Source organism: Bos indicus x Bos taurus, chromosome 11 (assembly GCF_003369695.1).
Source record: "Bos indicus x Bos taurus breed Angus x Brahman F1 hybrid chromosome 11, Bos_hybrid_MaternalHap_v2.0, whole genome shotgun sequence".
Lineage (NCBI taxonomy): Eukaryota > Metazoa > Chordata > Mammalia > Artiodactyla > Bovidae > Bos > Bos indicus x Bos taurus.
Window position 1 is genome coordinate 100,175,108 of NC_040086.1, and position 23,360 is coordinate 100,198,467.

Consider the following 23,360-nt stretch of genomic DNA (forward strand, 5'->3'; position numbering starts at 1 on the left):
GGATTCTTCACCACTGAACCACCGGGGAAGCCCTCTCTAGTGGTCCCTACCCTCTATGGAGTCTGTAATTTACTAGTTTATTTTGTTGTCTGCCGCCACCCCACCCCCACCCCTACCCCGGGCATGTGAACTGTCAAGGGACAGGGATTTTTTTCCCCCTCTATTCTAGCTGTCGTAACCCTGCCGTGTAGGACAGTACCTAGCTCTTAGTAGGTACTCCATAAACATTTGCAGAATATTTAATATTTATCTCTTAATGGGCATCTCTTTGTTTTGTTCTCACAAAAAAAAAAGAAAGAAAAGAATTGTTAATCCACTATCAGATCAGATCAGATCAGTCACTCAGTCATGTCCGACTCTTTGCGACCCCATGAATCGCAGCACGCCAGGCCTCCCTGTCATCACCAACTCCCGAGTTCACTGAGACTCACGTCCATCGAGTCAGTGATGCCATCCAGCCATCTCATCCTCTGTCGTCCCCTTCTCCTCCTGCCCCCAATCCCTCCCAGCATCAGAGTCTTTTCCAATGAGTCAACTCTTCACATGAGGTGGCCAAAGTACTGGAGTTTCAGCTTCAGCATCATTCCTTCCAAAGAAATCCCAGGGCTGATCCCCTTCAGAATGGACTGGTTGGATCTCCTTGCAGTCCAAGGAACTCTGAAGAGTCTTCTCCAACACCACAGTTCAAAAGCATCAATTCTTCGGCGCTCCGCCTTCTTCACAGTCCAACTCTCACATCCATACATGACCACAGGAAAAACCATAGCCTTGACTAGACGGACCTTTGTTGGCAAAGTAATGTCTCTGCTTTTGAATATGCTATCTAGGTTGAATATGCTATCTAGGTTGGTCATAACTTTCCTTCCAAGGAGTAAGCATCTTTTAATTTCATGGCTGCAGTCACCATGTGTAGTGATTTTGGAGCCCAGAAAAATAAAGTCTGACACTGTTTCCACTGTTTCCCCATCTATTTCCCATGAAGTGATGGGACCGGATGCCATGATCTTCGTTTTCTGAATGTTGAGCTTTAAGCCAACTTTTTCACTCTCCACTTTCACTTTCATCAAGAGGCTTTTTAGTTCCTCTTCACTTTCTGCCATAAGGATGGTGTCATCTGCATATTTTAGGTTATTGATATTTCTCCTGGCAATCTTGATTCCAGCTTGTGTTTCTTCCAGTCCAGCGTTTCTCATGATGTACTCTGCATATAAGTTAAATAAACAGGGTGACAATATACAGCCTTGACGAACTCCTTTTCCTATTTGGAACCAGTCTGTTGTTCCATGTCCAGTTCTAACTGTTGCTTCCTGACCTGCATACAAATTTCTCAAGAGGCAGATCAGGTGGTCTGGTATTCCCATCTCTTTCAGAATTTTCCACAGTTTATTGTAATCCACTATACTCAAATACAAAATAAAAAAAATTTTTTTTTAAAGAAAACCAACTTCCTGTCTAAAGATATATATTCTCATATTGTCCCATGGTTTATAACCAGGAATTTTTAAACCCATGGACTTACGAGGGGTATTCCTCTACTTCGTGGCGAAAGTGAGGGGTCATTATGAGAGCAACATTAGTCAAGGAGAACTGACAGAGGCGTTCTTAGGCAGATCAGTTGTAAAAAGGATAACGTGTGAAATTGAAGCTCTGAAAGTTGATTCCTTTTATTTATTTATTTTTTATTCCTTTTTAAGTAAATACTTGCATATTTCTTGGAAAGCTAATGTGTACCCCCATCCAGGCATAAATGTACCCCATTTTGAAGGCTAAGACCAAAGTTTCTTTAACTTAAAGATGGATACTTGCTGTTTAAACAATCTACAATGAATGTATGTATATTTGAATGAATATGTGTATATTCGCATCCACTTGTGTGTGTATGGATGGCTATATAGAGTAAACCCCCCAAAATATAATCGCTGGGTCAAAGGGTAAATAAATTTATAGTTTTGATAGATATTGAATATTGTCAAATTTCCCTTATGGGGCTTTTTGAGACTCAGGAATCAGATATGCAAACCCTAGGCAGAGTCAAGTGCCCACAACTATGGGACAAAGTTAAAGGCAATTCTATGGCCTTAAAGAGTGGAAAGCTGCAGAATTAATTAAACAGTGCTTTCAATCCTTAGGAGATTGTAAACCTGCTCAGCCCCACCCCATCCTCGTCTTTGTACACCTTACCAGCAGGAAGTTGAATGCCCAGGGCTCTGGACATTGTTTTTCATAAAGCTTTCTGGCTCACTTGCTCTGGAAATGTTGAGAGCAATCAGTTGCAGCCAGCCAGGGCTGACCGTCCACACTTCTGATGTGATTTGCTGGAGACCTGCCCTTCATTGTCCTGTGGCCCCAGTGCTCCTAAGTCCATCTGTGAAGATTGACTGGCTGTGGACATGGTCTAGACAAGGGAAGCCAGTCTTTCGGTATGGTGCTGGCATTTGTAAGTTAGCAAACCTAACTTATCCTGGTCAGGAAAATGCCTGTGGTCATTTTTAAAAAGCCCTTGACAAGGAGAAGCAGAAAGATTTACCTTAGACCTTGAACCAGCTTATCGACCGAGAGCCTGGACGTATCACAACAGCCATGGTACAGCCTTCATTTTGCAGGTGAATGAGGCTCAGAGCTGGTGAAGTGCCTTCCCGAGCCTTACAGAAGCCTCTGGAACCCAGGGTTCCACTGTCCTGCAGGGCTTCTCTCCATCCGCCACAGCTACCTCTCCTCTGTGGTCACCAGTGCCTTCCCATCCAGGTGCAGGGCGGTTTGCGTTAGAGAAAGACAACCCTTTAGCATGGATGTCTGCCGCCTGGAATGACAGTGGATAAAGCTGCTTATCAGTGCTGTGTGTACTTCTGATATATATTCATCTTTGAGTCTTGTAGGTAGAAGGAACAAAGGCAAAGAAACCAAATGGTATAGACTGTTCTCACCCCTCTAGGACCACTCGTTTAGTTCCATTAATGTAATTCTCACCAGCCAAATCAAGTCCAGTAATGCAGTGCCCTCTCACAGCCCCTGAGGGGTGTTATTCACAGGCAAGCACCAAGCTGGGGCTCCGGCAGTGAGTGGATTTCCTGAAGAAAGAAGGAAATGTTTTTATTGAGGCATAATTTACCTACAGTAAAATTTGCCCCTTTTAGAGTTTTGAGTTTTGACAGTGCTTATAGTCATGTGGGGCTTCCCTGGTGGCTCAGCAGTAAAGAATCCGCCTGCAATGCAGGAGATGCAGAAGACGCTGGTTCCTGGTTCGATCCCCAGGTCAGGAAGATCCCCTGGGAAGATCCCCTGGAGTGGGCATGTTAACCCACTCCAGTATTCTTGCCTGGAGAATCCCATGGACAGAGGAGCCTGGTGGGCTACAGTCCATGGGGTTGCACAGAGTCAAACACAACCGAAGTGACTAAGCCCAGCACACACAGTCATAAAACTACCACCACCCTTGAGATCGAGAACTGTCCCATCACCCATGCCTCCAGCCCTGATTCCTTTGGTTGTCAACATATCCTCCCAGCCCCAGCAAGTACTTTTCGGTTTTCTTTCCTGAAGATTCTGTCTGTTATAGGATATCATAAACAGAATTATGAGTCAGAATGCATTTAAGATTCATCTGTGCTGTCGCATGTAGTCAATATGGTTCATTCCTTTTTATTGCTGAGCAGCGTCCTGTCATGTGATGGTGTGGCAGTGCGTTTATCCATTCAGCTGTTGAAGGACATTTGAGTTTCCAGTTTTTGATGGTTATGAATAAAGCCACTATACTGCATGTAAATTCACATACCGGTTTTTGTGTGAACATTAGTTTTCATTTCTCTTGATTAAATAGGAATGGAATCAGTAGGCCATATGTTACGGGTATGCTTAGCTTTTGAGAAACTGCCAAACTGTTTTACGATGTGAATGTGTTACTTTGCATTCCCCATCAGCAGTTCACACCAGTTGCTCCACATTTTCACCAGCGCTTGGCATTTTCTCCCAGTCTTGTCCTTTTCATTCTCTCTAGATTGTCTTTAGAAGAGCAGAAATTTTTAATTTTGATAGAGTCCAGTTTATCAGTTATTTCTCTTAAGGTTTATACTTTTGGTATTGTAGCTAAAAAATTTTTGCTGACACCAAGGTCACAAAGATACTCTTCTAGAAGTTTTGTAAGTTTTCATTTAGCATATATGGTGCTTATTGACCAAGTGTCATTATTTTGCGTATGGATGGCACAGTGTTCCAGCTCCATTTGTTCAAAAGACACTTACTCCTTGGAAGGAAAGTTATGACCAACCTAGATAGCATATTCAAAAGCAGAGACATTACTTTGCCAACAAAGGTCCGTCTAGTCAAGGCTATGGTTTTTCCTGTGGTCATGTATGGATGTGAGAGTTGGACTGTGAAGAAGGCGGAGCACTGAAGAATTGATGCTTTTGAACTGTGGTGTTGGAGAAGACTCTTGAGAGTCCCTTGGACTGCAAGGAGATCCAACCAGTCCATTCTGAAGGAGATCAGCCCTGGGATTTCTTTGGAAGGAATGATGCTAAAGCTGAAACTCCAGTACTTTGGCCACCTCATACGAAGAGTTGACTCATTGGAAAAGACTCTGATGCTGGGAGTGATTGGGGGCAGGAGGAGAAGGGGACGACAGAGGATGAGGTGGCTGGATGGCATCACTGACTCGATGGACGTGAGTCTCAGTGAACTCCGGGAGTTGGTGATGGACAGGGAGGCCTGGTGTGCTGCGATTCATGGGGTCGCAAAGAGTCGGACACGACTGAGCGACTGAACTGAACTGAACTGATCCCCACTCAACTGCCTTTGTACTGCCTCTGTGGAGAAGCAACTCAACACATATGTGTGGGCCACTTGTATGCTTTTAGTTGATTTCTATATTCTAAAAGGAGATAGTACTGTACTACTGGTTTCTCCACTGGAAAACCTTTCCTGACATCTCTAGGCAGAATGTCTAGGATCTTCCTGGGTCGGGAAGATCTGCTGGAGAAGGGATAGGCTACCCACTCTAGTATTCTTGGACTTCCCTGGTGGCTCAGCTGGTAAAGAATCTGCCTGCAATGCAGGAAAGCTGGGTTCAATCCCTGGATTGGGAAGCCCCCCTGGAAAGGGAAAAGCTTCCCACTCCAGTATTCTGGTCTAGAGAATTCTGTGGACTGTATAGTCCCTGGGGTCGCAAAGAGTCAGACACGACTAAGCGACTTTCACTTCACTTCTAGACAGAATTAGCCACTTCTTCTGGGCTCCTGTAGCTATTATGCAAATACTTATTATTGCAGTTTTCCAAACTGAAAGATAGCTCAGTTGGTAAAGAATCCACATGCAGTGCAGGAGACCGCCTGCAATGCAGGAGATCCACATTCGATCTCTGGGTCAGGAAAAGCCCCTGGAGAAGGAAATGCCTACCCACTCCTGTATTCTTGCCTGGACAATCCCACAGACAGAGGAGTCTGGGGGGCTACAGTTCATGGCGTCACAAGAGTTGGACACGACTTGGTGACTAAACCAACCACAACCTTTTAATTCCTTGTTTCAGTGTCTGCTCCTCTCTTTCCCATGTCTCTCTCAAGACCAGCATCTTGAGAAGGCTGGAAGTGTGTCTTCTTCCTTTTTATCGTCTTCATCACCACTGGCTCTATAATGTTTGTTGCATGAGCAGCCCATTCTCAAATCTCTGATGACAAGTCTAATCTTTGATTGACAAGTAATAAGAGTTTTATGAGAGCTAAGTCAAGAGTCAGACAAGGATCAAGAAGTGAAGATAAATACCCAGATCTCTTTAAAGCAGGAACTGACTCTTATTCTACTTTCACACATTGGAGAAGGAAATGGCAACCCACTCCAGTGTTCTTGCCTGGAGAATCCCAGGGATGGGGGAGCCTGGTGGGCTGCCGTCTATGGGGTCGCATGGAGTCGGACACGACTGAAGCGACTCAGCAGCAGCAGCACATTCATATACATGGAATCATACACTATGCGGCCTTTGTGACTGGCTTCTTTCGGATCACAGTGTGTTTCTGAGGTTCATCTATTCTTTGTCACTGTTGTTGAGTGGCTCCACAGCGTCCAACTCTTTTGTGACCTCATGGACTGTAGCCTGCCAGGCTCCTCTGTCCATGGGACTTCCCAGGCAAAAATACTGGAGTGGGTTGCCATTTCTATTGTAGCACTTCATTCCCTTTTGTTACCGAATATTACTCCATTCTTTGGATATACATGTTGTTTAATTCATCAATCATCGATGGGTATTTGGATTGTTTCCAGTTTTTGACCATTACAGACAATGCTACTGTGGACATTCATGTGTGGATACGGTTTCATTCCTCTAGGGTAGATTCCTAATAGTAGAGATTTTGGGGTCTTATAGTAAATTTATGTTTAACTTTTTAAGAAACTGCCGAAGCATTTTCTATAGTAGGGCCGTACCATTTTATGTTCCCACCAGCAGCGCTGTAACAGCTGTTCAGTCGCTCAGTCGTGTCTGACTCTTTGCGACCCCGTGGACTATAGCACACCAGGCTCCTAGTTTCTCCACATTCTCACCAGCACTTGGTTTTGTCTGTCTTTTTGATCAGTTATTTGAGTGGCTGTGAAGAAGTACCTCGTTGTGTTTTTAGTTTCCCTTTCTAGAACAACCAATGATGCTGAGCCTCTTTTCACATGCTTATTAGCCATTCATATTTCCTTTTTGGTGACACTCCAGTTTAAATCTTATATCCATTTTTTATTTGGTTTGCTTACTGTCTTATTGAGTGTTGAGTTCTCTGTATTCTGGATACAAATTCTTTCTCAGATATGTCATAGAACACAGAATCTTTTAATCTTTCTCACACCAGTACCAGAGACTGTGGAAAGGTGAAAGGGACAGTTAAATACTAGTAATAACAGTTAATGTGTAATATTTGAGTCTTTGCTATGAGCTGGATGCTGGACTGTGTTTTTCACAGCGATTATTTAAAACACTTTCTCATTTTCTAAAGGATATAGGGCAATTTCAAATGCTTGCTCTCTGATTAACAGTTTTTACTAGATAAAGAAAAGAAACAGTTGATTTGGGAAATTCTTCGATTTATAGGAGTTAGAACTGGTCTTTTAGTATTATGGTAAAGAATAAATGGCTGTCGTACAGACACAGAATATCTGTGGTTTAAACAACTGCATGTTTATTTCTGGCTTCTGTAACAGCCTGGCATTAGCAGTCCTGCATGTGTATGAGGACTCCACAGACTCAGACACCTTCTCTCTTGTTACTTCATGATCCAAACGGCCACTCCAGTTAGCCTGTCTCCTTGCAGGCAGTGGGAAGTAGAAAATGGGAGGGAAGCTGTCCTCACTCCTTTTAAGAACCTGGCCCAGAAGTTACATGCATCATTTCTGCTCGCCATGTTGCTCAGAGGCTCATTCGTGTCTGACTCTTTGTGACCCCATGAACTGTAGCCTGCCAGGCTCCTCTGTCTGTGGGATTCTCCTCACAAGAATACTAGAGTGGAGTGCCATTTCCTCCTCCAGGAAATCTTCGAACCTACAGTCTCTTGCATCTCCTGCACTGGTAGGTGGGCTCTTTGCCACTGGCGCCATCTGGCTCTAGCAGAGCGCCACCTCTGCTCCCCATTATCATTGGTTAAAACTTCAGTTGTCTCTCAGTCATGTGTCCGACTCTTTGCGACCCCATGGACTGCAGCACGCCAGGCCTCCCTGTCCATCACCAACTCCCAGAGCTTGCTCAAACTCATCTCCATCGAGTCGTTGATGCCATCCAACCATCTCATCCTCTGTCATCCCTTTCTCCCACCTTCAGTCTTTCCCAGCATCAGGGTCTTTTCCATTGAGTCAGTTCTTCACATCAGGTGGCCATCATATTGGAGCTTCAGCTTCAGCATCAGTCCTTCCAATGAATATTCAGGGTTGATTTCCTTTAGAATCGACTGGTTGGATCTCCTTGCATTCCAAAGGACTCTCAAGAGTCTTCTCCAACACCACAGTTCAAAAGCATCAATTCTTCGGCACTCAGCTTTCTTTAAAGTCCAGCTCTCACATCCATACATGACTACTTGAAAAACCATAGCTTTGACTAGATGGACCTTTGCTGACAAAGTAATATCTCTGCTTTTTAATATGCTGTCTAAGTTGGTCATAGCTTTTCTTCCAAGGAGCAAGTGTCTTTTAATTACATGGCTGCAGTCACCATCTGCAGTGATTTTGGAGCCCAAAAAAATAAAGTCTGACACTGTTTCCATGGTTTTCCCATCTATTTGCCATAAAGTGATGGGACCGGATGCCACGATCTTAGTTTTCTGAATGTTGAGTTTTAAGCCAACTTCCACTCTCCTCTTTCACTTTCATCAAGAGGCTCTTTAGTTCTTCTTCACTTTCTGCCATAAGGGTGATGTCTGCGTATCAGATCTGCGTATCTGAGGTCATTGATGTTTCTCCCGGCAATCTTGATTCTGGCTAAAACTTAGTTACATGGTAATGACTAGGTACAAGAGGGACTAGGGGCCATATGTCCATCTAAAACTTAAGAGGTTGAGGGTGAGAGAGGAGAACAGATATTAGGGGCCATTGTTGGGCTTGGCGGTTCCTATAACTAGTCTGTGTGGGATTCCCATGACTTTTTCATCAAAGAAAGTCTAGTTGATATGCTGTTATTGGCCTAAACCTTTTGGAGGAGTTCATTTTACTATTGTTTTAGAATTGTTCTTAATGGTGAAGTAGCCATAAATACTAAATATGAATAATTATTACTTAGGGAATGTGAAAATACCCTAGTGATCAAATACAGTTCTGGAGCTGCTGTACTGAATATAGATTTTATATACCAATGGTAGGGAGGTGGCAGACAAGAGGACAGCCTCTGCCAGGTCAGCTTTGTTTTGTAGCTTTTCAAGTGGCTCTTTCCCCCAGAAGTGCCGTTTAATGAGCAGTTTCTCCAATGTTAACTGTGGCTGTTCTTCTCTGGTGAGTCTGTAGTTCTGTATTAATATGCCAGATCTGTCTCTTTAGGAGGAAAAAGAGCAGCAGTGTTTCATTTAGAGATGTCATTGCTTCTCTAAGGACCGCGGTAATTTCTAACAAGTGTAGGGAAGAAATCTTCTGAATCCGTTTGTCCTTTGTGTGTTTAAAACCTTGACAACAAAACAAATTGGTACTGAATGTTGGAAGAAACAAACATTAACGCCCCCTGAGTGTTTCATTTCTAGGTTTTCAGGCCTTGGTAACAATTACCAAGAAATCCGCTTTCCCGGGTGCAGCTCTACTGCTGAGAAGGTTTTAATATCGAGGGAGCCCATACGTTCACAGCCCGTTTCAGCTGCCCCAGAGATAACTTGGATAAACACGGGCTCCTCCACGTACCTCCTAATCCCTGCTGGGTCTTACACTGTGGGGAGGTTCAGACAACTTGTTTTCTTTCCCTTCTGGCCCTTCTCTCTACACTCCCCTCCAGCTGCCTCCTTCCCCCCACCCCCAAAGTAACGTGATCCCCAGGCCTGGTCTGCTGCTTTCGCAGATTCTTTTAGTCTTACAGAAAGAGAGGAAAAAAGATTAACCATTGATTTTCCAGTTCAGACGGAACAAAACTATAAAAGCCAAAAGCAGTGCTAGTGTTTGAAAATAAAAGGAGTACTGTTTATAAATAACCGGCACTTGGGCTTTCTTTTTTCAACCAGTTCTACTTAAGTGGGCTTAAATTTACTTTATTATAAAGAAAATAGTTTGAATCCTTTAGATTTCGGCAACATTGCTCTTTTTTATTTGTCTTGTAGATTTCTCAATTTTTATTCAATATTCTGATTAAAAACAAACAAGACTTTCCACGATTTAAAATAAAATTCCGTGGCATTTATTTTAAAAGTTAACCAAAGTGAAAGGGACAAAGACAATTTATGAAATCATGCGAAACCTCTTTAAATTGAATTCAAGCACTTAAGAGTTTAATAAGAATATCCCAAACTATTTCTGTTTAATAACATATCTGTTTATAATTTAAAGTTATGTGACTGGATTTAAGAATTCAGGGTTTGGTTGTTTCTTCACTACCAGCAATATTAAGATTTGAGACCTGTAGCTCGCAACAAATTTTAAATACTTTTTCAGCCTCATATCCTAAAATTAGTCTGCCAGCTCTTGATTATGGGTGCCTCGTGGGTGTCATATAATGGAAAAACTCTAGCAAGGTAATTCAGAGATCCGGGCTCTTTCCCTGGCTCTGCCACTAACTGGCTATGAGACCTTGTCAAGTTACTTAACCTGCCTCAGTAGTCTCATCTGTAAAATGGTCAAATGAGACTCTGATTTAAAATGATTAAAGTTTGCAGACCTGTTTTCATTTCTACTACCTCCTCCAAGGCCTACTGGAACAGCAGTAAGATGATTCTTTTTTTTTTTTTAAGTGAAAATGTATAAGGACAAAAAGAACCCAATAAGAAAAGCAGATAAGAAAGACAAAAATGTTTTTTGAAAATGGAAGGCAGTCAAGAGCATGGTAATAGGACTTCCCTGGTGGTACGATTGGAGAAGGCAATGGCACCCCACTCCAGTGTTCTTGCCTGGAGAATACCAGGGACAGGGGAGCCTGGTGGGCTGCCGTCTATGGCGTCGCACAGAGTCAGACACGACTGAAGTGACTTAGCAGCAGCAGCAGGTGGTACGATGGATAAGAGTCACCTGCCAATGCCGGGGACACAGGTTCGATCCCTGGATGGGGAAGATTCCACATGCCACAAAGCAGCTAAGCCCAGAAGCCACAACTGCTGAGCCCGCGTGCTCCAACTATTGAAGCTTTCGTGCCTACAGCCCGTGTTCCACAACAAGAGAAGTCACCGCAATGAGAAGTACCACAATGGAGACCTGGCACAGCCAAAAATAAATGAATAAACTCATTAATAAAAAACAATTAAAGAAATTCATATATATATATTTTTTTAATGTGTAATAGACCTAGCAGAATCAAAGAAACTAAAGCCTAACCTCTTCTGAGAGAGACACTGATTAGAAGTAAGCCAGTTATAAGAATCTGAGAAGAAAAAAATAAGAAATTGGAGTCTTTAGTACTACAAAAAGCAGGGGGTGGTGAGGCTCTTAACTGAAATCAAGCAGATCAGTTGAAAGCTTGTAAAGGAGTTTTTAGATTCTTCATACCCCTCCCCCTCCCTGTACAGCCAGATCACCACTTCTCCTTCCCACTTTCATGAGACTAGAAGTATTACTGAGAAATTGCCCTATAAAGGCTCCAGACTCTGGGGTATTATCCCAGCAGAGGTGTGGGTACACCATTGGGCTGAAACCAGTGGGGTGGGCAAGAGCAGATTCTTTTTTGAGCCTGCATACTGAATAATGAGATTCTCCAGCCCTCTTCCTAACAGAGAAGAGATGGAAAGAATCTTTTCTAGAAAAAAACAACAAAAAACTGAATGGTCTCAGAGAAAAGCCGACTTGGGCATTCTCTTGATGGAAAAGTAAGCTCACCACCTCCCTTCATCTAAGTCCACGTGTTGTACCCTTTCTGTGCATACTTTTTAGTTCCTCTCCCATGGATAATGAATGGACAGCCAAATTAAAAGTCTCTGCATGATAGATAAAGGGTAAAAGAAATTCACAGAGAAAGGGAACGTGGTGGAAATAAAGACAATGTAGGAAACAGAGGAAGAGTTCAGAAGAACTGTACAGGAGACTTGGAAATAGTCCCTCTCGGAAAGCAAAACATAAGGCAAAGACTCAGACAACAAAACAGGACAGGTAAGAAGGTTAGAAGCTCAGTCCCAGGGCTTTAGTAGCCATCTGGCAGGACTTCCAGAAAGAGAGAACTGAGAGCAAGTGGAGGAGAATTTAGGAAACAGTAAATATCAGAAAAATTTCAGAACTTAATGAAGTGAGTATTTTCTGGAGTTCAATGACTGAAATCTTTGAATTGGATTGGCTCCCTGAGTGCACAGCATAATATATGAAAAAAGACTCACTCCAAGCCATCTCATTGTAAAATCTCAAGACACTGAGAATATTAGAAGATCTTAAAAGCTTCCAAAGACAAACGCAGGTGATATATAAAAGATCAGGAGTCACAGTGGATTTATATTTCTAAACAACAGAACTGAGAACTAGACGATAGCAGAGAGATACCTTCAAAATTAAGCAGGGAAAATGATTTTCAACCTACAGTTCTATACCCAGCCAAACTTACTGGAATGGAAAGGCATTTTTTTCAAACATGCACCTCTCCCCACCCCCAGGAAGCTACTGGATGGTGAATTCCAGCCACCTGAGGATGTGAGTCAATAAATAGAACTGAGGATATTTTAAATGTTTTTTAATATTTGGAAAAAATACTACTAGTTGTTTAACAGATATTTGAAATGTTTGGGGAAAAAACAGTAATAGGTATACAGAAGACTAATCAAATGAAAAAAAAAAACAAGGCCATTATTAGGTTGGTGCAAACGTAACTGTGGTTTTGGACCGTGAATTTTAAATCATTATATATTTACATCTTTATTAATCAAAGGAGGAACTGTAACAATCAACACATTTTTTCCAACGGGAAATAAATTTGTTTATTCTTTTAGCATAAAAATCTGTGCTTCGGCATTTGATGAGCTATTGGAAAGCATTTTCCGCCTCCTGCTGGTTGTGGCCGCATTTTCCCTGCAAAAAGCTGTCAAGATGCTTGAAGAAGTGGTAATCCATTGGCAAGAGGTCAGGTGAACGTGGCAAAGCTTCACAGCCCAACTCTTTCAACTTTTGAAGCATTGGTTGTGCCACGTGCGGTTGGACATTGTCATGGAGAAAAAATGGGTTCTCTCCGTTGACCAATGCCAGCTGCAGGCAATGCAGTTTTTGGTGCATCTCATCGATTTGCTGAGCATGCTTCTTGGATGTAAGGATGTAATAGTTTCGCTGGGATTCAGAAAGCTGTAGTGGATCAGACGGGCAGCAGACCATCAAACTGACCATGACCTTTTTTCAGGTGTGAGTTTGCTTCTGGAAGTGCTTTGGTGCTTCTCAGTCCAGCCACTGAGCTGGCCATTGCTGGTTGTCGTATAAAATCCACTTTTCATCGCACGTCACAATCCGTTTGAGAAATGGTTCACCATTGTTGTGTGGAATAAGAGAAGACAACACTTCAAAACGATGATTTTTTTTGATCTGCAGTCAGCTCATGAGATACCCACTTACCAAGCTTTCTCACCTTTCTAGTTTATTTCAAATGCCAAATAACCTTAGGTAGAATGGTCAATGTTGAGTTCTTCAGCAATTTCTCATGTAGTTGTAAGAGGAGCAGCTTTAATGATGGCTCTCAATTGGTTGTTCTCAACTTCCGATGGCTGGCCAGTACGCTCTTCATCTTCAAGGCTCTCATCTCTTTTGCAAAACTTCTTGAACCACCACTGCACTATCCTATCCGTTCTTTAGCAGTTCCTGGGCCAAATGCATTGTTGATGTTGCGAATTGTCTCTGCCCGCTTTATGACCCATTTTGAGCTCAAATAAGAAAAATCACCCGAATTTGCTTTTTGTCTAAATCATTTCCATAGTCTAAGATAAAATTCCCAGCAAGTAATAAATCATTAGCAAAAAAAAAAGTGAGAAGTGCACATTAAAATGATGTATAAAATAACCACATTTAAGAATGTATTCCAATATCAAATGGCAAAGTTAACAGTGCAAAACTGCAATTAGTTTTGCAACCTAATAATATTTCCAGGATAAACAAAGTTATATAATAAAGGAAACATTCACAGTATATTATTGGTGGAGCAATGAACAATATTTATGTCATTGTAATAATGATCAACACTGACCGTTGTTGATTTAACCAAAAATTGTGATTGTATTGTTATGGGAGATTGGAGATGGTGATAGCATGATACTACTATAACCAGTTAATATAGCATGTGGAAAGTTGATGAATCCAGAAACAACAATATGAGGATATTCAGAATCTGAAGAAGGCTGCCTTTGGAGAAACAGACAAGGGGATGGAGTCAGGGGACTTCTGATTTTATTATATGACTTTTAGTACTATTTGTTTTTAACCATGTACTTTTATTACTTTGATTAAAAATAAAAATAAGACTATTTAGGGCATACCAACAGTAATACTAGTTTCCTCTGGGAGAAAAATCACTTAATAGTAATGTTTGACTTGTCAATTATAAAAATATAGTAAAATCTTTCTCGAATGAGGTTTTCTAGAAAGTGGATGTAATTACCCTAAAGCAGTTCAGATGTGCCTCTCCACCCCACCCCCGTTGAGAATTGCAGGTCTGGAACTACCAAAGGGAGTAACAAAACAATCAGTGTTTTGCGAAAGACAGTCCCATGTGTAGACCGCACATCAAGCTCTCGAGTTCTGGGCCTGAAATAGGCTTTCACTAAAGATGTGCGGCGTGGAGTTTGTGTTTTGCCACCGAGCTGTGGTTGTAAAACTTAGTCTTTAGAAGTTAAAGATAGGACTCCCTGTGACATTTGAACCTTGGTTGCTCCTCTTACCCCATAACTAGTGTTTCTTTCCCTTAATAAAATAAGTTGATTTCCTTGTCCCTTGGAAAACCTCCAGATTGCTTTCACTCCCTCAGACTGTGTTTTCTGGAATCATTTTCACATATCACATTTGTTAATTTTAGCTCTTGACTTGGTCCTAGTAAGACTTAGACAGGAACACAGAGCATCACCTGATACAGTAAGAGTCCTCTTTTGGAAATAAAAATACTGTTCACTGAGCACCTTCTCTGAGTGGGGCACTTTTCATACACTATTTCTAATTTTCATCACCCAGGGAGATGGCTACTCTTAAGACCACCCCACAGTTTTACAGACTAGAAAATTGAGTCACTTGGCTATGCCACCACGGTGAATGGAAAATCTGAGAATAAGGTCGCGTGATGTCATAGCTCTTTCAGCCTCACTGCACGGCCTCCCGTCTCACCTGGTTCCCCCACACCAGAGTACCTGGACCTTTGTGACACTTGACCAATAAACAGTGTTATCTCACTGAAAATCTATGATACTTAAAGAGATGCATGCATGCCCTTTACTGGGGCAAAAGCAGGTATGGTTGATATGTTCTTCTAAGCCACATTTTCCTGTGGATTGGACCCATCACTTGGGAACCTGGCAGGCTCTCACTGGACAGTGTCTGCAAATCAGAGGATGTAGTCTCTGTTGGCACGTGAAATAGTGGAATAGTAAGCACGTACATACCTCAAGATCTTTGCTCTTTCCTCCTAAAGTTATTAACTGGGCTGGAAACAGAGAAGGGGTCAGTCAGATCTGGGATCATTTGGTCCTGAGGGTCCCAAACCAGGCACCATATCAGATTTCATCTGTCTCCCTTAAACCCCCACCCCCATCCTGCTGCTCCCAGGTAGAGCTTCCACATCCTGCCTCCTGCATCCATATCCTGCTTTCTTCCCTCGAGCAACTTCTGTGGTGGGCCCTTGCCTATCCACGCCCCACCCCCTGCAACTCTATTTAAAAAAAAAAAAAAAGGACTGAACTCCAGACTTTAAAAAAGTTCATTCTTTATCCAAAATTTTCAGAGAAAAGTCCTCTTTTGGTAACTTGTTTTCAGTTCAGTTCAGTCGCTCAGTCGTGTCTGACTCTTTTCGACCCCATGAATTGCAACACACCAGGCTTCCCTGTCCATCACCAAGTCCTGGAGTTCACTCAGACTCATGTCCATCAAGTCGATGATGCCATCCAGCCATCTCATCCTCTGTCGTCCCCTTCTCCTCCTGCCCCCAATCCCTCCCAGCATCAGAGTCTTTTCCAATGAGTCAACTCTTCGCATGAAGTGGCCAAAGTATTGGAGTTTCAGCTTCAGCGTCAGTCCTTCCAATGAACACCTAGGACTGATCTCCTTCAGAATGGACTGGTTGGATCTCCTTGCAGTCCAAGGGACTCTCAAGAGTCTTCTCCAACACCACAGTTCAAAAGCATCAATTCTTCAGCGCTCAGCCTTCTTCACAGTCCAACTCTCACATCCATACATGACCACTGGAAAAACCATAGCCTTGACTAGAGGGACCTTTGTTGACAAAGTAACTTGTTTTAGAGTTATACAATTTCTTAAATGCAGAAATTGCTTTCAGATGAGTAAATTTTAGAAATATCCATCCCTATTTGTCCTATTTCCAAGGAAAACAAGGAGGAACTCTTCCTTCTTCCAAAACAATGGTTGTCAGACTTACGTATGCATGCAGATCATCTTCAGATCATGTTAAGATACCACCATCCATATATGCTGATTGTGTAGGTCTAGACTGGAGCAAGAGTCAGCATTTTATTTTATTTTTTATTTTTTTAGTTCTACCAGTTTATTGCTACCAACCCGTGACCCTCCACCCTCATGCACACATGCTCAGTCATGTAACCCCATGGACTGCAGCCTGCCAGGCTCCTCTGTCCATGGACTTTTCCAGGCAAGAATACTGGAGTGGGTTGCCATTTCCTTCTCCAGAGAGTCTGCATTTTAAACAAGCACCCCAGGCAATTAAAAATAGGTTGTCCGTGGACCGTGCTTTTAGAAACACAGCACAGATAACATATTTTAATGTAAGTAAGGACTTTTATTCTTTCTCACTATTCTGATATATTTTAAAATATTCTTAAATAGTTCTAATTCCATCAGCTGTTTCAAGACATTTTTCAATAGTTACTGATTTTTATTTCATCCTCTGGTTTTGCTACAATTATCCACCTTTCACTTAAATTACAAATTATGTCCATTTTGGAAAGTTCAAGGGCTTTAGACCTTACTACTTCCTAGCTATGTGAACCTAGACAGACTGTTAACCCATCCCTGCACCTGCTTACCCCTCAGTTTCCTTACCTGTGAAATGGAGTTAAACTACAGGAAATCCATAGGATTGTTGGAAGGTTTGCGCCTGGCACATATTAAAAGGTTATTCCTTTCCCAAACTGAGTACAACATAGCAAACAAGTTACTTCACAACCTTTTAGATTTGTTTTCCTTAAAAAAAAAAAAAAAGTTAATGGCCTTTAGGTTTAAGATTACTTGGAAGGAATCCTTCTCAGGCTTCTGTTTGTTCTAGTAAGAAGACTGGAGCTCTCCTATCTGCTTGTAGCAGAATGTTTTTTGTACTTGTGAGTGAGTTTCAAAGGCATCAAAAGCTAGATCTGGAAAGAATAGTCCTAGTTTAATTTGGTAGTGGGGAGTTCTGCGATATTTTCAGTGTTCATTGCTGCTAATTCAGAGTGTTTTCCCAGACCTGATGATGTATGGTTTTGTAACTATTTTAAAAGATCTGGACACAGTTTATAAGCATTACTCATTTTAAGATGTTTTAAAGGGATAAGATCATTTTAGACTCAAGAGCAGAATATTAGTAATAGTCATTAACTTTTAAAAATCAACTTACATCTTAATATAAAGTTTAACACATGCAGGCAAATATCTGGGCCTGTATTAATTGATAGAATTCAAGGATATGGTTAAAATTGCAAAAATGCCCACTGTTCTTGTCATTAAGGTGCCTATTTGAATATAGCCATCACATTACATCTGAAATGCTATATGACAGACTTTATTATAGTCTGATCCAAAGCCCTTGAACTTTCTAAAAGGTACCAACACAGTAATTTTCAGCTTATTTGTATTGGTGGCACCCTTTGGGATTTTATTTTTGGCATTATACTTGGAGGTTGAAAGGTTCAAGGAACAGTTGGCCGTCATTACACATGGGCTGTTTGACAGAATGATAGTGTCTCCCAGCATCCATCAATAGATGGCATCCACAGTCACGTGTCACCTCGTAGCCCTGTAGCCCTGTCTCCAGGCAGTGGGAAGTGCTGTGTCTTCTTAGCTGCTCATGAGGTCTGACCTGGTACCACAACACAAACCACAGGTCACTTGGTTGCAGTAAAAACACATTTTGTATGTGAATCAGAATTTGACAGGACATCTCTGAAAAATGAATGATACCGAGGCTGAGAAACACTGATACACACTAGTCGTATCTAGTCCAGCCTTGAATGGTCAGGTTTTGGCAGTGTGAGTGAAGGTCTTGTTACTTTGCCACTCCTAGTATAGTGAAGATACCCAGGCTTCGTCATTACAGGATAGGCTGGACCACAGATGAGTCCAGCTTTGCCTGTGGAACTGATGACTGTAGCCAGGGTCTCTTGTTTCAGAAGGTTTCTTCTGAAACATATGGTAACCTTAGTTATTAGCCAAAGATAAAGATATATGTAGCTTTAATTTACTTGGGATTTATTTTTGGTGAGAAGGGACTGCATAATCCACTGGTTAGGAGCCTGATCCTTGGAGCCAGGCAGACCCCGGCGTAGTCCAGTTCAGACTTTGGGCAAGGTGCTTGACTCCTCTTGAATTTCAGATTTTCACCTGAAGAATCAGGATGATAATTCTGTTTTCCGTACAGAATAGTTGTGCACAGGTAACGATTGGAGGGTGTTTCTCACAGGAGTCTGATTCGTAGTAGAATCTCAGTACCCCTCAGCTCTTAGTATTCCTGGACGCTATCTTGATTTTTCTCCCTGTTGCAATTTAGTTATCTAACACTGTTTAAACAACTTCTCCTTCCTATACTTGCTAAAACGTTTCTGATTTTGTTAAATTATTTGGTATGTCTGGATTCGTATTCCACTGATGTAGATTTCCAGTTTGGTGCCAAGTCACACATTATTGTTATTTTTTATGTTGTTATATGTGATGATATTGTCTATTGGAGCCAAGCACAGCAGTGAGTGAAAGTTGCTCAGTCATGTCTGACTCTTTGCGACCCATGGACTGTACATGGATTCTCCAGGACAGAATACTGGAGTAGGTAGCCTTATCCCTTCTCCAGGGGTGAAATGGGTTTTAAGTAATGTGTTTCCCCTTCCCCCCGTGGCACACACCAAACAAGAGAAGGGTTTTCTCTCAAAGAAAAATGAGGCTTCTTAAAGAAAGGGCGTAGGCCATGCCCCTGATGAGTTCTCATGGAGGAGACTAAACTCCTTTGTTAATAATCAGACATTGTGTTTGACCTCACACGTCTCCTTTGTCTCCTAGTCTGGATGTATGACTTGACAAATGTGTTGCAAACTTGTGTAGTTGTACTGTGGGTTGCAGCTCTCTGATTATTCACTCCTCAGACACCCACTGAGTTGGCCTTAATCACAGTAAGCTCACCGAATAGAAATGAGACCAGTATTGATAACTGCAGAGGAATCTGCCTTATTCACCAACAGTCAGGGGACACGGGGTTGGCCAGGGCACCGCGCCCGGTGCAACTCGCTTGGCCTGCAGCGGTGCAGTTGGGGGTGGGGTGGGGTTGGTGGGGGGGATCTCCTCCCAGAGATGCAGGAGGTTCCTCAAAGTGATGCTGAGCAGGCCCGCCCTCCCCCGACTTGCCTGCCATAATTGCTGCTGTCTTTCCTTGGGGCGTCAGGACAGTACTTCGCAACTCTGAGAACCAAGGCATGCCGCGCTTAAAATCTCCATCCCCCCGCTTTGCTTAACGTCGAAACCCGCGAGGCGTCGGTTTTGGACGGCGGCCCGGGCCGGTCGGAACACGGGGCAGCCCTTGGGTGCGGGCGCGGCGCGCAGAGGGTTAAGGCGGCGGGGGCGGGCCTCGCGGGGCCGGGCTCGGGGGCCCTTTGTTAACAGGCGCGTCCGGAGCCGACACCGGGAGAGGCCGCGGGCGTGGGACGGCGGGGCAGGCGGCGGGGCAGGCGGCATGGTGGGGCCGCGGGGTCCCGGGGCGGCGCGCGGGGCGAGCCGGGCCTGAGCCCGCCGCGGAGGGCAGCCCGGGGCGCGGGCTCCCCGACGCCTCCGGCGCGCCAAGATGTTGGAGATCTGCCTGAAGTTGGTGGGCTGCAAATCCAAGAAGGGGCTCTCGTCCTCCTCCAGCTGCTACCTAGAAGGTGAGCTCGGGGGAGCGGGCCGAGGGCGGCCGCGTGTCCGCCGCCCGGCCGCCCGGCCGGCCTGCCTGCTTTCCTAGGCCTCGCCCGGCCGCGCGCGCGCGCTCCCTCCGCGCCCGCCCTCTCCCCCTCTCCCCTCTGCCTTCCTCCCTCGCCCTCTCCCGCTCTCCGCTTCCTTCGCCCGCCCCTGGGCGCCGCCGCCAGCCCGGAGGGTGCGGGGCGTCGGGCCCCCTCCAGCCCACCCCACCCCCGCGCGCACTAACCCCAGGGGTGTGGGGGGAGCCCACACCGGGAGGGCCAAGTCACGGGGCCCCCAGGCCTCCAGGGTCTCCCCGAGAAAGTTTGAGAAAGCGAAGCGTACAGGCCCGAAGGGCCTCGTGAGCCCACGTCGTGGAATTTCCACCGCTAATTGGGAATTACGCGTCCAAAAGGTCGACCCGTGTTTGCGAAACAGACGATTTTCATTAAAGTCTCGTGGACAAAAGGGAGCACGGCTCTACCATTTATGGATACAGAATTTGAAGTGATCTTTCTACACCATTCCCCCCCCACCCCCCAACACACACACACACACTCTCCATCTTATCTACGGACCACGTAGAGGTCGTAAGAATTCTTAAGACTTCTGCGGGGAGAAAAGAGAAGTTCCACCGCATTTTAGGAAGATTTTGAATGAGTCCAGGGCACTTGGAGGAGGGTCAGCTCGTGTTAAGTTCCTTCCGTAAAGCCTCAGAGCCCCAGAGCCCGTGCGGTTCACATTTGCCCTCTTCCCATTCTACTCCCCTTTTCTTCTCTAATCCGCCCCCCACCCCTTTTTTCCCCTTTCCTGTGTGTCTTTGTTTTCTGTCCTAGTAAGGTGACAACTGGGAAAAAAAAAACAACCCAAGAAACCAATTGACTATGATGAGTGGCCTTCATTTTGTAGCTTCAGGATGAAGCGGAAATTTATCTGACTTGGGGACTCGTGGCCCCAGACTATTGCCTTTCAGCAGAAAAGTTAATTGTACTTTAGGGATGTAAATCTGCTTACATTTGTCTGTTCTTTTTATTTAGGACTTAAAACAGGAGTCGAAATGTAAAGCTCTTTTTAGAACAAGTGCCATCAGAGTTGTAACGTTTTTCTCTTTAAAATGAAGGAGAAATGAACACGAGGCCTTGTTCATTGTCTCACCTATTTTTCTTTTCTCTCCAACTTTTTGACCTGAGGGTCTGCATGAAGTCACGTGCGCAGCTCAAACCATAAACACCAGTGGTACAGATGAAATCAGCTGGCCCTTCTTGCCATGAGACGTGTATATTGGCCGCCTGGGAGAAGGCGCATCCAGATGGAGTGGGCTCACAAGATCTAGCGTTTAGAGGGAGAAGATGGTTTATTTGTCCCTAGAAGTTGGCATGTGAGCCGCCAAAATCATCTTCAGTTAATATGCTGCTTATTTTCCAAGTTGCTCAGAGTTCTGAGCACATGCTCATTTACATCTGTAACGAGTTAGTGTTAGGCATCACCATCCATTTTGCAGATGATGCTTCAGGCAGGGTAGATGAATGGACTTTTGTAGCTGCAGAGATGGAGGAAGGTTTAGGTCACAGCACTGTTGTGACATTGTTTTGTATTCCCTGAGGGTAAACAGTAGATTTAGTTCTTACCTGGATGGCTTAATTATGGTTTTGTTTTTTTTTTTGGAGGTGAGGGTTTACAAAATCTAATGTGTCTTGAAATGATGTTGACTCTCAAGTTTAAAAAAAAAATTCTGATTACAGCAGACCACCTGGCATTAAGTCTCCATCTAGGAAGGTATCACTCTAGGAATTCTTTTCTGTTACTGAGTTTTCCTTCTTTCATTGTTACGTTTAATTGGAGAAAGTAAATGAAATCATTGTTGTGTAGTTGAGGGAATTTAACAGACCTAAGTGATCGTTTCTTAAAGACTGGATGTGCTATTAGCTGCTTGGGAGAAATATTTCTAACATCTGGATAAGTAGTCCAGCCTTTTTGTTTTTAACCGACATCCTAAATCAGTCAGTCAGTGTTTATTGACACAAACTGGGGGCCCAGGTGTCCCAAGTGCCCGAGAAAATCGAGTATGATCAAGTTTTCCATTGAGAGTAAGTTCAGCCATATATGCAACTTGATCGTGCATCTATTGCTATTTAGGCCTAGCTGCCAAAGCAACAATTATTAAATGTTTACTGTATTCCAAGCACTGTTTGAGCATACTATATGATTTTATTTGCTTATTTCTCATGATAGCCCTTTGGTTGCTTCCATTTTATAGATGAAGAAAACTTGACGCATCTGAAAGTTAGAAAACTCGTCCAAGGTCACAGAGCCTGCAAGCGGTGGTGCTAGGACTTGAACCCTTGCTGTCTGGCCTCAAAAAGCCCAGTTTTAGCCACTATATGCTTTACCAGCTATGACTGTTCATCTCCTTTGGAACTCTCTGTGGATATTAAAATAGTATCTTCAGAAACACTCTAAAGCCTGAAACAGGGATTTTTTTTCTTTCTAATACTGATTAAAAATGACTACTTTTAGCAGTGAAATTTTAAATGTTTAAATGTTTATTAGAATAGCTGTACATCATTAAAAAATTCTTAAAGGTTAGTGAGAAGCAATTCTGTTCTTCATCCAGAAACCTCACTTGAGTTTCTTGTGTATCCTTTTAGAAACATTTTATGCACACATAGGCATTTATAGCATTTAACTTCCATGTTCCAGCTTTGCAAAAATGTATGTTTATAGGTGTATCTGTCCTTTATGGCCACACTGAACTTTACAATCTTAGGTCTACTTCAAGCACTGAATTTTCTGATTAATTTCTTCTCTCTCCTAGAGGTGTGAAAGAAAACATGAACATTCGCCAATTGAATTCTTTTTTTTTCCCCCACAGTTTACTTTGATTTGTTCGTGTGTTTGTGTTTGCGTACACTGTGCATGAATCTTACATGCGGACGCGTGAGTTCTGTGAAGTGAACTCTTTGTGAACCGTCCGCATTTATTTTAAGGGCCCACTTTGAAACGCTTCTATTCAGCAGTTAACTTTCTGGTGGAGGCTTTGTGTGGTGCCAGCCACACAGATACACTTTTAGAACTTCTGCCTCACAGAAGCTCATGCTCTCTTTCTAAATACTCTCTTCTGAGGTCATCAAATACTTCCCTTGTTTAGTAACAAAGAAAAATCTGAAGCTCTTTCTGTAACCAAATAGAAAGCCAGTCAGTCCTTTTCATTTGAGGGTTACATTGAAATTGTCGAGCATCAATGAGGTGACAGTTCTTTGGCACCAAGCACTTCATAGACATCCTCACTTCATTCTCATACTGATGCTATGAGGTTTCTAGAGAGGAGGAAGAAGAAGGGCCCCAGTTCAGTTGGGTAGGAAAAACATTTGAATTTGGAGTCAGGCGAACCCAGTTTTCTTCATGTCTCAACTTTTCTGCCTTCTTACCTCTAAGACCAAGAGAACAAACATTCTCTGGCCAGCCCACCTTCGAGGATT

At 43.2% G+C, this 23,360-nt stretch overlaps 1 protein-coding gene across 2 annotated transcripts in view; it reads left to right on the plus strand.

Moving 5' to 3' along the window:
- ABL1 (ABL proto-oncogene 1, non-receptor tyrosine kinase) overlaps nucleotides 1-23,360 on the plus strand; it is a 142,822-nt gene that overhangs the window by 74,885 nt on the left and 44,577 nt on the right. Inside the window, exon 1 of one of the 2 annotated variants that reach the window (XM_027556584.1) lies at nucleotides 19,709-19,868. The exons of the other annotated variant lie outside the window; for it this stretch is intronic. Within the exon in view, the coding sequence (XP_027412385.1) occupies nucleotides 19,790-19,868 (79 nt within the window). The 5' untranslated portion in view covers nucleotides 19,709-19,789. Of the gene's footprint in view, nucleotides 1-19,708; nucleotides 19,869-23,360 lie in introns of those variants that run through there. 2 annotated transcript variants of the gene reach the window in all.